This window comes from Pipistrellus hanaki, assembly GCF_964339955.1.
Source record: "Pipistrellus hanaki genome assembly, chromosome: 4".
Lineage (NCBI taxonomy): Eukaryota > Metazoa > Chordata > Mammalia > Chiroptera > Vespertilionidae > Pipistrellus > Pipistrellus hanaki.
The window spans coordinates 7,968,544-7,983,641 of NC_140506.1; the positions used below are offsets into that span (position 1 = coordinate 7,968,544).

The 15,098-nt window shown below is 45.5% G+C and overlaps 1 protein-coding gene across 2 annotated transcripts in view; it reads left to right on the forward strand.

Moving 5' to 3' along the window:
- GHR (growth hormone receptor) overlaps window positions 1-15,098 on the forward strand; it is a 193,070-nt gene that overhangs the window by 89,957 nt on the left and 88,015 nt on the right. For both annotated transcript variants that reach the window (XM_084881674.1, XM_084881673.1), the window contains exon 2: window positions 1,787-1,867. In XM_084881674.1, the coding sequence (XP_084737800.1) occupies window positions 1,798-1,867 (70 nt within the window). In that variant the 5' untranslated portion in view covers window positions 1,787-1,797. The remainder of the gene's footprint in view (window positions 1-1,786; window positions 1,868-15,098) is intronic.

Here is a 15,098-nt window from a genome sequence, read left to right on the forward strand (position 1 = left end):
AACAATAAACATTTAAAGGAAACATCCCATTACCAACAGGATGGCCTGAAAAGCCTAGAACATATCTGTCTTTAGCCTTTTTCTTCACTTCTGCTGAGGCTTCAAACTATTCACCGAGGAGCAGAGGTTCCTCGGGGAGATGCTCAGAGGTTCCATTGGCACTGTAGACAGGGATGAAGCAAGGACATTGAGCATTCCAGGTTAGGAATTTAAAACATGGATGTTGTAAATCTCACCGCTGGTGAAGTGGTGGAGAATTAAGATACACTCTTGGTCCTCTGAAGGACTCCCCAGGGCAGACGATGAGTGGTCCTCATACATGTTGGCACACACATCCGTATTGGACGGTGTATGTAGAGATGTGTTTCTTAGAATTTTTAAGAGCACAAAAGCACATGGAACAGCCCTAGCCAGTTTTGCCCAGTGGATAGAACATCGGCCTGCAGACTGAAGGGTCCCAGGTTCGATTCCAGTCAAGGGCACATGCCCAGGTTGCAGGCTTGATTCCAAGTAGGAGGCGTGCAGGAGGCAGCTGATCAATGATTTTCTCTCATCATTGATGTTTCTATCTCTCTTTTCCTCTATACAATCAATAAAATATATATATTTAAGAAAAAAAAGCATATGGAACAAAAACAATGGTGGGTTACCCACTGACTGAAAATGAAAGTATAAACCCTGAGACACTGTTTACAGATTCAGAATTATGCAGCCATTCCTGGGGACCAAGCCATCCCATTACCCATGAATACGTTCTTGTTCACCATTTCTGCCTGGTGCGGGGTAGTGAGCAAGGCTCTTTCATTGTTGATGAGAGGACACAGTAACAAGCATGAGGCCAGTAGGGTCCCTGATGGAGCTCTGCGTGTGGTGATCAGGTGCCTCTGTGATTTCAGGGAGATAATGGTGTTAGTTGTCAACAGCTCTCCAGATGGCAATCTGCTGAGTTCACTTTAAATCAGCCCAAACTCGCCCCTTGAGAGGTCTTGAAGTGGACACCTTGTTTGTTTACCCCAAAGAAGCTTATTTCCACCGGGCAGAGGTGGATGCCGGCCAGGCATGTGATCTGCTCCGCCAATCATCAAACTGGAGGGTCAAGATGTGGCCACACGTGGGGTTCCCAATGGCTAGAGGCATGAATGGACCCTTCTTCTGTGAGCCTGAGGTGTTCTTATTCCTCCCAAAACTCCTTAAGCCCCTGGAGGATGCCGGGGAGGCCCAGAGGCAGCGCCCAGCTTCTGTTTTCTTTTCTTCTCTCCTTTGTGCCGCCCTCCAGCTAAGCCTCCGTGGGATGGCTTGTTAGCATGGGATTGGATATTGTGAGTGCTCATTGAGCTCTTTTGTTCACTGGGAAACACACTAGCGAACTTTTATTACGATTGCAGTAGGTTGTTTTACTATTCGTTTTATGGCCCTGTGCTTGGTGACACCGATGAAAGGTTTTTATATTTCCTGGTTCTATTAAAGCGAACCACACTGGCCCCATTATAAGAGCAATGCGTGGGGTGGTTCTGTTTCTGCCGGCGGGGATATGAAGATCTCTAGGGTCCGTGTGATTCCTGAGGGCAGCACCCACTGGAAGGAAACTTGATTACAACCTGCTGTTGGCTCCCAGGAAAAGTATGACACTGTGAGACTCAGGGACCCTGAGAGATGACTAGGGTTTTGCTCTAGAACTGCCATGCACGTCAGCTCACATGTGTTTTCCACAGCCTTTAAATGGCATTTAGAGATTATGGTCTGCACGGCGTCGGCTTCATCTTCTGCTTTTTTTGTGTGATTGCAGGTCCTACAGGTATGGATCTCTGGAAGCTGCTGTTGACCTTGGCAGTGGCTGGCTCAAGTGATGCTTTTTCGGGGAGTGAAGGTGAGTTCTGCTTCCCTGTTCCCACCTGCAGTGTTTTGAAATAACGGTGAACTTTATTTGTTAAATCTAAGTTCTTGGGATGATGTCATCAAAGCATGTTGCCTGTTAAGTAGCGGCAAACAGGAAACGTGTCTTCGGAATCATGAACTTGGAGGGCTTTTCTGTAGATGTTTTGCAGGAAACGCAGCAGCCAGCTTTGGCATCTGGTGTTTTCGCATCAAAAATAAGTGCCCCAAATCATGCTGCGGGCATTTATGTGAAGGCAAACCAGGTCTCTTGGTCCTTGGGCTCTGGGAAAGACACTGAAATTACCCTGAGTGGTTATTAGCCTACGGATCACTTAGCTCCTGTGTGATTAAGGGTACCATCGTCTATTTGCAGAGCTCAGAAGTAAGGCCTCTTAGTCATGTTCTCTGAGGGTGGAAATTGCAGGTTTCAAATAGATGTTGCCTCTTACTCTCTGAGTGGTGACCATCTGGCTGTGTTTGAAGGAAGAGACACCTGAAATAGTGAATAAGACACTCAGAAGTCCCAGGCCTGCTGGGCCATCCATGCAGTTCTTCCTGTTTTTCCCGTTTCCTGGTGGAAAAGTCAATCTATGCAAACATGTGTCTCGATGCAGAAATAACTGGACCAAGAAAAGGTAATGGAAGGAAGAAAGAAGTATTTTTCTGTCCAGAAAGAAAGCTGTGCTCAGAAGGAGGTGGGGAACTTCAGAGATTGTCATGTACTTGCTGTTTTCCCGGCTTGGGCTTCTGCAGAGGGAATAAGCCATCTGTCTCCCAGGCTGTGACGCCACATGCAGTGGCTGCTTTCAGAGTAGCTGAGCCCCTCTGCTCACCGGGCAGCTCATGTTGGGAACGAGAGTTCCAGAGCAGAGGTGGTGCCCTCAGAAGTCCTCCCTGACCTTTGAGCCCAAAATAAATCCGTAGTAGTGAGCTGCTGAGGGTGACCAGGGTAACTAAGAGCACAAGCACGGTAAACTATGTGCCTTTATCTCTGAAAGCAATGGAGAAATATTTATAGAAAAGCAGTCATAATTGTTTGAAATAGTTTTGGGTCTCTCTGGTGTCATAATGTCAACATTGTGCAAGTCGGACATGGAGGGATCGCAGGCCACGGCTCAGCAGCTTTTCCCAGGGCCGGCTTTAGACCCTGGTCCCGAGCCAAGGCCTTGCAGCCGGGCTGCTCGCCGTCCCACAGTCACAGCGCTCTGCTCCCAACTTGCTTCGTTAAGGTGACTTTCACGCCGCTGGGCAGGGCTTGGGGCATTTTAAAAACCCGTGAAATGGAAAGCATGGCACATGAAATCTCTAACGATGGATCTTTCAAAATGTATCCCCAGCTGAACGATGAACTCAAGTTACACGTTAGACCTAGAACATCTGCAAAGAGCCTCACTCTCAGCGGCTTTGACATTTTAGCTCGGACATAAACCTTTGGCTTCGCGGGGAAAGTGGAGAAAACAGCCCCATTAGCTGGCTCCCTGTGTGCCCTTTGGTTTTGCTCTCTGGTGGTTATAGGTTTGCTTTGTGTATGTGTGTCTGGGAGGAGCAGGGCACGAGAAAATGCAATGCTCGGTAGTAAACACCAATCCAGCAGCCAGCCAGCGCTTGCACACTGGAAGGAATGTAGCAGAGGAACAGCTTTCTTCCTGCCCCTTTTTTTTCCCTTTCAGTGGGCTAACCAAAATCCCTTTGAAGTGTGTGGCTGGCTACTCCAGAATTCTTCCTTAAAACAGCCTGGGGATTGTCAGGGATGGTGCCTGATGTTTCTGTAGGGAAGTGTGGAGAGGCGTGTTTGAGCATGAGTGTGCCGTCCTGGCCATTTACCTGATGGATTTATCCAAAGCGATCACATGACAGGACGAGGATTTGATGTCTGATAACATCCCTGGGCCACGTGTTTCTTTTTCTGCCAGGGCCGGATTGCAGCCAAATCATTTTATTTTTACTTCCTCTCCCATTGGGCAAGGTAGACTAAAAATACAGGTGAGAATGGAAAAAGCAAAACAAAACAAACTCTGGTGTAGTTCGCCACCCATTCATGTGGATTCCGTTTGGTCAGTCAGAGGTGCGCTCTGCAGGGGGAGGGATCTGGGGAGCAGGCCCCTGGAGAAAGGCACCCGGGGAGCTGAGAGGAGATGACAGATGTGTGTGCCCGGGGAAGGCTGGCACCTGAAGTGTTGAGCAGGGATTTTCGTGCCTGGGCAGATGAGCAATTAGAGATATACTGGCCCTGAGAGGCTTTTTTATTAAGTCTAATTGCCCTATGGCAGATTTAACAAGAACTAAACACCAAACACTGCCACCATTGTCTTCGCTCGTGTTGCAATAGATGCTCCCTCGTCTTTCATCCTGCACATTAGTCTCTCCACCTGCTCCTCACGGCAGGTTACAGTCTCAGGGAGATTTCTTATTATAGGATCAGGAGTGACCAGCAACACCTAATTTCCAGGGGCCTTCACCGGGTTGAACTGTCAACGGTCCGCTTCAGAGCTGCCCCTTCTGAGTTTAGTGAGGAATGTGTTTACAGATTTGATGGACGGGAATTTTCTTCCGAGGAGTGCCTGTTATAAACGAGTCTTCTTTCTCTTATTTCAGTTAGCCCACCCCTGAGTGTCCTCTTTGCTGGATGCTCCCACCTCAGCAACCTAAGGCGGGAGCTGGCCTGCCTGAAAAGTTCGGTCTAGTTGGGATGTGAGGAACTCCTAGAAATTAATGAGAGACTGTAGAGCTTGAATGTCTAGATGGTGTGAAGGATACTAATGGCTCTGAAAAAGAATCAAGGTGGACCAGACTAGTTAATTCAACAAATTCAATGTACAAATATTTTTTCAGAGCTTTCTGTTTTCAAAGATTGCACTTAGGGCTCTGAGGAATACAGTGATTCACCCCTCAAGGAACTTACCATGAGTTAAGAGATCAGGATATACACAAAGAATTATGGTAGGGCCCTGCCAGTGTGGCTCAGTGGTTGAGTATTGACCTATGAACCAGGAGATTACGGTTTGATTCCTGGTCAGGCCACATGCCCGGGTTGTGGGCTTGATTCCCAGTAAGGGGCATGCAAGAGGCAGCCAGTCAAAGATTCTCTCTCATCATTGTTGTTTCTGTCTCTCCCTCTTCCTTCCTCTCTGAAATCAATAAAAATACATATTTTTAAAAATTACAGTAGGAAACAACGTTGATTAACTATGGAAATAGTAGCCCATACTGCAGTCTTTACGAGTGAGGAAAGGGAGGTCACTTCTGACTGTAGCATAGTAGAGAGAACTTCACAGAAGCTGGAATATAGGAGAAGCTGGTGTGATAAGGGAGCAGCATAAATAGGCGTGCACAGGAATCGACATGAGGTGGCACAGAGAACAGGTTTCTACTCTGGACAGGGCGCTGCTCCAGGCAATGCATGGTTCCAGTTCACTCATTCAGTATCAAAGATACGTTTTGAGCCTCTACTTTGTGGAAGGAATGGGATTAATTTGGCCAGAGTGTGTGGTTCATGAGCACAGTAATTGTAACTATTCACTTTGGAAGTAAACTTTGGTCAATAGATTTGAGTTAAATTACAGAAGGCCTGCAGGTGGTAAAAGCTTTGTGGAGAAGATAAGACTTACTGGGCCTTCACCATGGCTAGTATTTTGGAGAGGAAGAGAAGTAATATATGCCACATCCTGCAAGTCATGGTTTTTCTCAAGAATTGTAGGCCAGCCAAAAGTGATAAACTCATAATAGAACATTTGTGTGTATGTGTGTAATATTTATATACAGCATATATAATATTTACATATAATATATTATATGTATGTATGTACATTGTATAAAAATATTATATTAAATATGTAATTATATATATATATATATATATATACACACACTAGAGGCCCAGTACACGATATTCGTGCACTGGGGGGATCCCTCAGCCCAACCTGCACCCTGTCATTCCCCTGAGGGGTCCTTAGCACTGCTGTGGAGGCAGGAGATGCTCCCACCACCACCACTGTGCTCGCCAGCCATGAGCCTGGCTTCTGGCCAACCTGTACTCCCCCTGTGGGGGCGCACTGGTCAACAGGGGGCAGCTCCTGCGTTGAGCATCTGCCCCCTGGTGGTCAGTGCATGTCATAGTGACCAGTTGTTCCACTGTTGGGCTGATTTGCATATTAGGGTTTTATTATATGGATATATTAGTTGTGGCTTGCAGGCATAGCACATAATTATTATCTTATCACTCTAAAGATTTAAAGGTTCTTCATTGTTCTATTCCTCTCAAGATAAGAACCATATGCTAGGAGTGAAATGCCATGTCCTGAAGAAACCAGGATCCCCAAAACAATGTACTCTGTATGCCTTTGGACAATTTCCATAAACCTATGCACACTGACACAGCACTTGTATGGAAGAAGGGACACTTCTGTTCTCAGATCGGAAATAATGGCTTTATAGAAGGAACATCTATTTTTCTAAATAAACCCTGCCCCATTACAGTTGCAGCTCGCAGAGCCCTGAGCGGCTGCCAAGACATACAGGATCTATTTTCAGCAGGTATGAGAGCCGTGGCTGTAGATGGGAGACAGTAAAGAGTGTGCCTATTAAGTATTTTCAAGGAGGAGCAAACAATCCAAGGCTTCCCATTCAGCAGACGTGACGGAGACACCACAGAGTTTTAGATACTGCCATCTCTCCTGTCGCCATGAGGCCAGGGGCAATCTTACAGTGTCTTCCAGTGCCAGGGCCTGAGTCCATGCACATCAGCAACCCCGCATCACCTGGTCCTCCTGGTATCAAAAACAGATTTGACATCGGACTCAGCAGGCCATAGCAGGCCAGGGTTTGGAGCTTCTGGTCTTATCTATCTGGTGCCAATGGAAGATATGAGCTTAGATCTTTGGAGATAATAACACAGAACACTCTTTCAGCGCGTTCTTACTGAGCACTGTAATGGATTCAAGGGGGAATTTTATATTTGTGTTTTCCTTTAAGAGGCTCATGGTCTGTAGAAGAGAAGAAAGACCCCAAAAAAATTGATTTTGGTCCTCTTAAAGTATGGAAGAGTTTTAAGCAGGATACCAATACTGTTTAATTTTCACTTCGGAACTCACACTGGTAATTGAAAGTGAATTTGAAGGAGATGGATGTAGAGGAAGATGGGTGTAATAGGTCAGGAGAGAGATGATGTAAGTGTGACCATGGTGGTGAAAAATAGATGATCGCAGACAGATGTTGAGGAGACACATCACCGATGCTTGGAGTCCAATTCCCTTGGATGTTGACTTCAGGAACTGTCAGCTTTCCTACTCCGTCCAATGCTAGGTTTCCACATTTTTAGTTGATGTTCTTAATATCAGCAATGACTCACTTTTAATGCAGTGAAGTCCTGGAGCACAGCTCAGCCGATTAGCAGTGAGGTGGTTCTTGCACGCAACAGCTCTGTGGAAGAGGAAACGTACTGAGTCTGATGACAGCATAGAACCCACGCACCCTTATTTTACACACTAGAACACCCACCTGCACCTAGCCCGGGTCCCACAGCCGTTGCTCACTGCTGCAGTGTGGCTCTGATATGACTTAGGCCATGAGGATTTTTCTGCATCCCTGCATCCATATCCTCTAGCATTCTGTCATATAGAGTAGATCCTTATTGATTTATTAAGTGAATGAATGAACCAGCATCTACACCCTGACCTAACCTTCCTAGTCATACTCCACAACTGTCCCTGATGTTCTCTATCTCTAGTCTTAGAGCAGGGCTGGGTTGAATTAGCATCCCTTTCCATGGGGGTGGCGGGAGGGGGGTGAGGGGGTGGGGGGGACTCTGGAAATTGCTGTACATTGGTAGAATCCGGGACCAGTGCCCTCCAAGAAGCCCCACGCATCCCTGTGTCCTACCCTCAGCCCTGATTAATGGACTTTTCCTTTCGAGGGAATGATCTTATTTCCCTCCTGTGTGCTTCAGGTGCCACCAGGGCCAGAACTTTGCCATCCCCACCAATGCCAGGGAGCCTGATGCCCAGCCTAAGTTTTGTCAACCTTTGCCCAGGTGACTGAACTCTGTACCCTGTGCACCAGCCACAGGCCATCATCCTGCGCTGAATGAACCAGTCACCCAGCACCACTACCTTCCCTCCTCCCCCCTCCCCAGCAGCAGCACCTTTATCTGTGCCCCACGTACCTGATTAAATTTCCTCAAATATTGACAGACATAAGTATCATGAGGCCTGTCGATTTCAAATCCAAGTTTTCTCTGCCCCTTTGGACATTGAGCTTGAGATTATGAAAGGCCCTGATTAGGAATTACATGAAGAGCTGATTCCATTTCCCAGCCCCATTCCTTGAATAGCAGGTCTTTCCAATTTTCCAATGAGAGCCCATCTTAAAGTATGAAACTCTCAAAATTAAGAACCCAAGTTACATTTATATAATCCTTAATTTATTAATAACTGAATATGAGAAACACTGGTATTTTGTGTGTCCCCTAATCTTCCAGTAGAATACTGCAAATTTGTGTAAGAAATAATATTGAGTAGGATATTTGGCCTCTAATAGCCATTGCCATGTGTATGTATTAATAGGTTCACATTGGTGTGGATTGAATTGGTGATATTACCATGCTGTATTTTGGGGACCTTCGGCTTCTCTAAAAATGAGAGGTCATTTTTTAGGAAGGAACATTTTTTAGATGCCTAACATTTAGGACATCTCCTCCTATACCCAGCCACTGACCCAGCTGCTTCCTTGGTTGGAGCAAGAGGCACCAAGCTTTTCAGAACAGCAGCTGATGAAAGATGTGTTGTGATGACTGTAAGGCAACAGAGAGATGCCTAGTGTCTCGGCCCTGTTTGGCCAGATCAGCTTTCGGGGAATGCAATGCAACGAAGCACTCAATGTGCCATGCTCAGACACCCCTGGCTAGGTTTGCACGCGTTATATAACTGTACCTGACTTCCCCTCTGAGCATGCCAGCACCACCCCGTGGGCGTTCACTCTGAACCTCATAAGCACGGTTGACCAGGTCTCGGTTCCCTGTGCAGCTATGTCTAAGCCTGGCTTCCTGAAAAGCTCTTGTCGAGGAATGGAAGGAGCTAGATGAACTTCTGTGCCTCTGTCTCCTGGCCATATGTGCATGTCAAGTTCACGTTTATAGAACAATTGTGAGTGTGAAAGTAAAAAAGGATGGCTACTCCCCACTGTAACCCCTCCATCTTATTTCATTGGGTGAGTGCTAAATACCTATATTCTGAGGTGTAAAAACTTATTTTAAGGAGAAAATGGGAAGATATTAAAGACAAAAATAGAAGGATTTTAAGCACTTTCATGAGCATGAGCTGTATCTAAAATGAAACTATTCCATGTTGAATTTTTGGGGTGATTTCTTCAATATGTTGGTTGAGAGTGGGTCAGCTAACACCTTAATAAAGAATTTGGAAGACAACGATGAAGCAAGGAGACTGTGGCCACCGCTGAGCCCATACTTGGCATTCAGTAATGTCTGTGTAGATTACTGATTGGTTTCTGCAGTTTGTGGCCAGGAGCTCAGTTAGCTCTGCATTGGACTTGGTTATGCATGATGTCCCCTGCTGCTGTGACCCTGCCCATAGCTATCACTTCCTTGGAGCATCCAGTAGCTTAGACTGAGAAGACATAGAGAGCCACGGAAGAACCATGGAGGGGAGGAGAAGCTGGTCAGGTGGCCTTGGCTGGTGCTTAGAGAACCCACAGAGATGAGTGGGGTGTAGGCCAGTAAGCAAGTCTCTGTACCGGCCATATTCAATTCCTGTTTCCTTCTCCTCTGCCACAATCAGGAAAAGCAGTCAAACCCTACCTGGTTTGGCTCAGTGAATAAAGCGTCAGCTTGTGGACTGAAAGGTCCCAGGTTTGATTCCCATCAAGGGCACATGCCCAGGTTATGGGCTCAATCCCCAGGAGGGAGCATGCAAGAGGCAGCCAACCAATGATTCTCTCTCATCATTGATGCTTCTATATCTCTATTCTTCTCCCTTCCTCTCTGGAATAAATAAAAAATATTTTTTAGAGCAGTCAAGAGCATCAGTCTTGGACTTGTAAAAGTTGTGTTTGAGTCCTAGCTCTGCTATTTTTTAAGTTGAGTTCCCCCAGAAACCAGATGCTGAGACAAGGCTCCAAATGAAAGTAAATTATTTGGAAGTGTTCCAGGTAAAAACTGACCTGGGAGTAGGGAAGTGAGATGAGTGGAGACACCAAGCAAGGATGGGCTATCCAGTTGTGTCAGTTGGGCTGGGTGGCAGGGGGCGGGTATCTCTCTCAGTGACTTTAGAAGCAGTGTTTCAAGTTGTCCAGATCAGGCCTGACACCAGGAGGATGCAAGTTCCTAGACCCTCTCCGTTCTTCAAGTGCAGGTTCAGGTGGCTCCAGAGGCCCCAGAACAACCAGCAGAGACCTGGTGCCGGGTGCTGGGGGCAAAGGCATACCCGTGTGCACAGAAATGGTTAAGGTGTCATTGTCAGCAAAGCGCTGACAGCATTGGCAGCACCAGGCTTGGTAGTTTTTTACACTCTCTGGCCTCAGTGCTCTCATCTGTTTAATGGGAGGAGAGTAATTGTTTAAAGCCATTAACGAGGAAACACCAGAAATCCACTTGTTGAGATCCCATAGAAAAGGCACATTCTTTTTCAATAACTTCCATTGGCTCCAGGTTGAGTTACTGCACACCCTGAGGCCTAAACAGACATGCAAACTAAACAGATGTGAGAGTGGAATAGGATTTATAGCAATATATGCCTAAAAGAAGCAGTTCCATTGGATAAGGAAGTTGTGGATGCTAGAGTAGTTTAAATAACGAGTCCAGATAACTGTCTGGAAGAGGATTCTACTGTTTAAGATGTTTTCAGCAATAGGAATAAGACACGGTGGCATAAACTTGTATAAAGTAAGAGGACTACTATATTAGTAGTTTTAATGGAGAATGTTTAGAAGATAGGGTCGCTAAAACCTTAGTGATCTAGTGCTTGTGCTTCTAATGTTAAGAAATTTAAATCCGATCAGTACAGTAGGTGGGTCTGCAGTGCGTTGACCGATGCTGGGGTGATACTAGTGAATCTGCCAGTGATCATTCATTGAGCATTTGCCCTGTGACAGACAGGACACCAAGAGGTTGTGAGGCACAGTCCCTCAGCTTAGCCACCTGGTGACTGGGCATGTGGCAGACAGAATTAAAACCAACTTACAGCAATAATACTAGAGCATTTTAGTGGATTCAGTTGTACCTCTTTTATAGTTAATCCCTCAGTTAATTCCCACGGCAGTGCTAAGAGGAAAGTTCATTATTACCTTGCTTTAGGTAAGGGCACCAAGGATAATTATGTAACTAATTTACATAACTGGTGAAGGCAAGTTCAAGCATGAGGTCAGCCCAGGCAATCTGACCCCAAGCAGTCTGATACTACACTGCCTCTGTGTCCTGTTCCCGTGCTGGCAGAATCACTGTAGCTCACCCCTGTGGGCATTTTAGCTCATCCCTGTGGGCATTTTAGCTGATGTGTGGGAGCTGCATTGGTTTCACATGGTCATGTTTTACACGATGAAGCTAAAGAATCATGGTTGTGTCAAAAAGACAGGTGGTGATTTTATGAACTTTTTCTTTTTTTAATATATTTTATTGATTTTGTACAGAGAGGAAGGGAGAGAGATAGAGAGTTAGAAACATAGATGAGAGAGAGTCATCTATCAGCTGGCTCTTGCACACCCCCTACTGGGGATATGCCCGCAACCAAGGTACATGCCCTTGACCGGAATCGAACCCGGGACCCTTCAGTCCCCAAGCTGACACTCTATCCATTGAGCCAAACCGGTCTTGGCGATTTTATGAACTTCTATAAATCCCCTAAGATGCAGATTCTTTGCAGTCGAAGGAACCGCTGAGCTAAAGCCAGCCCAAGATGCAGATTCTTTAAGTTTAATGGAACTCTTAGACTTTCAGTGTGAGCCTCATTATTTCGTAATATATATATGAGCCTCATTATTTCATAATATATACAATATATATATTTCATTATATATATATATATATATATATATATATATATATATGTAGATGGGTTATATATGTGTGTGTGTACATATATCCACTGAGTGGCGAGATTATTATGAACTCTGAACACATAATTATATGGCCACTCAGTGTGTATCCTATATAATAAAAGGCTAATATGCAAATTGTCTGTTCGACCAGGAGTTCAACCAGCAGGCAGGCCGGCCAACCACCCATGTCCCCTCCCCATGGCCAGGCTGGCCGGACCCCACCCATGAATGAATTCATGCACTGGGCCCTACACACACACACACACACACACACACCACACACACACACACACACACACACTGAGTGGCCAGATTATTATATGTTCAGATATCATAATAATCTGGCCACTCAGTGTATATGTTATATATGTGCATGAGTAGCTATGATATGTCAAACTTATATGTTATTTTTATGGGTATATACATGTGATATATAAAACTTACAAACTATAGGTAATTTCCTCAGAGTAAATGGGCATCTCTTCTTGAGGCTAAATCAGGAGCCCATGTTTGTGGGGCAGAAGCCATGGCTTCACCTCTGAAATAAACAGCTTCATGAACAGGACCTGCTGGCTGTGAACCACACCCTCAGGCATCCTCAGCTCTTCACTACTAGGCCTTCCCCCATCTTTCTAGGGAGGGCCAAGGCCCGCCTTATGGGATCAACTCTCGGTTTTCTTGTCTGCATGATTTGTGGATTATTCGTGAACTCAGTATCTGTCCCAGTGAAGCCATCCCACCTCTACTGGTTTGTCTGCAGGATTATACTACACACACACACACACACACACACACTCACTATTATACTGTAAGCTTTTGCCTGTTTCTAAATCTATAATATACCTCCCTGTCCAAAGCTTTGCCCGTCCTCATAGGACTAACATTCCCTATTTTGTCCAGATGACTTGTGTTGGGCATAATGTTGTTCTCATACTATTTTTTTCTGATGGTATTTGTCCATATGAATTAGTGGGAGTGAAACCACACTTACAAAAGTAAAAGTCCTCCATTCACTGGAATTTCTTTTTTGTGTTGCTCTTTTAGGAGAAAGACAGATTGTCAGCAAAGAACATTGTGTCAAGCCAAATAAACCAGTCAGAGAAAGACAAATATCACATGATCTCATGTATATGTGGAACCTCATGAAATAATAAATTGATGAATAAAATAGGTCCACAGAGGCATGGATACATGGAACAGACTCTAGATGCATGGAACAGACTGGTGTATTTCAGGGGGTGGGGAAGCAGGATGGGAAGAGAGTAACCAAAGAACATCGTATATGCATAGCCCATGGACACAGACAATAGTATGGGAAAAGCCTGAATAGGGAAGGGGTCGGGTGGAAAGGGGCAAAGGGAGCTCAGGAAAATAGGACCCATCTGTAATAGTATCAACAATAAAAAAAATAAATTATTGAAAAAATGAAAACAACAAAACCCAATCGGGATGGTTTCTTTGCCGCTGATGATCCCATCGATTGGGTGATGGGAAGAAACATCAACCAGTTAGCAGCGCTGGGCCATGAATCCAGAAACCTGGGCTCTGTCAGGAAGTCACTCTGTGATTAGGGGCAAAAGCTCTTAATTTCTCTATTCACAGTTGCTCATCTATTAATAAAACTTTACAGAGAGTAAAGTTGAGTATGTCCCTTTCAACTCCAAAAATATTATTATGTCATTCTGGATATGGAGGTGGACCTCTCTCTGCAAGGGACTCTTTACGACTAAGCCCTGCCTGGTGATAGACCTTCATCTCCTGCGCTGGTTTTTCAGTCTGTTACTCAAGTGAGGACAAGGAAGGCAAGCTAGCCCAACCTGCAGCTGATGCAAAGCCCACGGCAGCTAACGTGCTCCCTGATGGACAGCATTCAGAATATCCTGACAGCCTCCTGTAGTCTGAACCACCGGGGGCCCAAATGCCCAGGGTGTTTGATAGGAATATTGTAAAGTCCTGTGTCTACGTGGTTGGTTTGTTTTTAATCAAGTCCACAAATGAAGGAAGTGGAAGTCCTGGCTTACTGCAAGTCCTCTAAGAGACTTGACTGTTATTTAGTTGGTTGCATGTATAATGAACTCAACTTTTACAACGCAGCTGCCAAAGCAAACTAGCTCAGGCTGCCCTCCTAAAAGGGGGAGGAACGGGGACAATGGAAGCACCAGTCGTCTGAACTTGGGCACTGGCTTATGTATCTAGAATAATCTGATGAGTCACAGCCATCAAGATTTAAGACGGGTGGGCACACCATGCAGTATACAGATGATATATTTTAGAAATGTGCACTCTGTAATCATAGTAGCCAATGTCACCCCAACACACTATACTTACAAAAGCAAAAGCAAAGCTCCCTCACTTCCTGCTTGCTCCCAACCACTCAAGTAAGGTTTTTTTTTTTTCAAAACAAAGGATGGAATTGGCTTGCCTGTATCTAACCCCGGTTTCCCCTTTAAACAGCTGATAGTTACATTCACCTGGTTCTCTCTAGCTTCCTCCTAGGAGCTTTCATCATCACAAACAGCTGATGCTGTAAATGTCCTTACATACCTCAGACAGTGCATTCCTCCTCCTTCCAGTGCATGGAGGTACCAGGTGCTACACCCTGAAGGCACAGGGCTGGGGAACCAAATGCTCATCCAGGGTCAGCAGTTAGTAATCAAATCATGAGCTCGCCCTCCCCCGGGGTTTTGGCCAGTTTGTTTGCATATGTTTGAGGAAGATGAATGAATGCAAGAAGTGGTTTTATATGGTGTACTTCGTAATTTCTTATAGGATGTATATAGGCATTATAGGCAGATGTATGTGTGTGTGTGTGTGTGTGTGTGTGTGTGTGTGTGTTATGGGATGTGTCCTGTGCATTGTAACATGCTTAGCAGTATCCATGGGCTCTACTTCCTAGGGCAGTGGTCAGCAAACCGCGGTTCACAGGCCACATGTGGCCCTTTGGCCCCTTGAGTGTGGCTCTTCCACAAAATACCACGTGTGGGCGTGCACATACAGTGCGATTAAAAATTCATGGCCCATGCGCAAAAGTTGATTTTCGGCCTGGACAAGTCTATTTTGAAGAAGTGGCATTAGAACACTCAAGGAGTCAAAGAGCTGCATGTGGCTCATAAGCCGAGTTTTTCTGACTACTGCCCCAGGGTGCACCCAGTAACATACCAGTAGCACCCAGCACACTC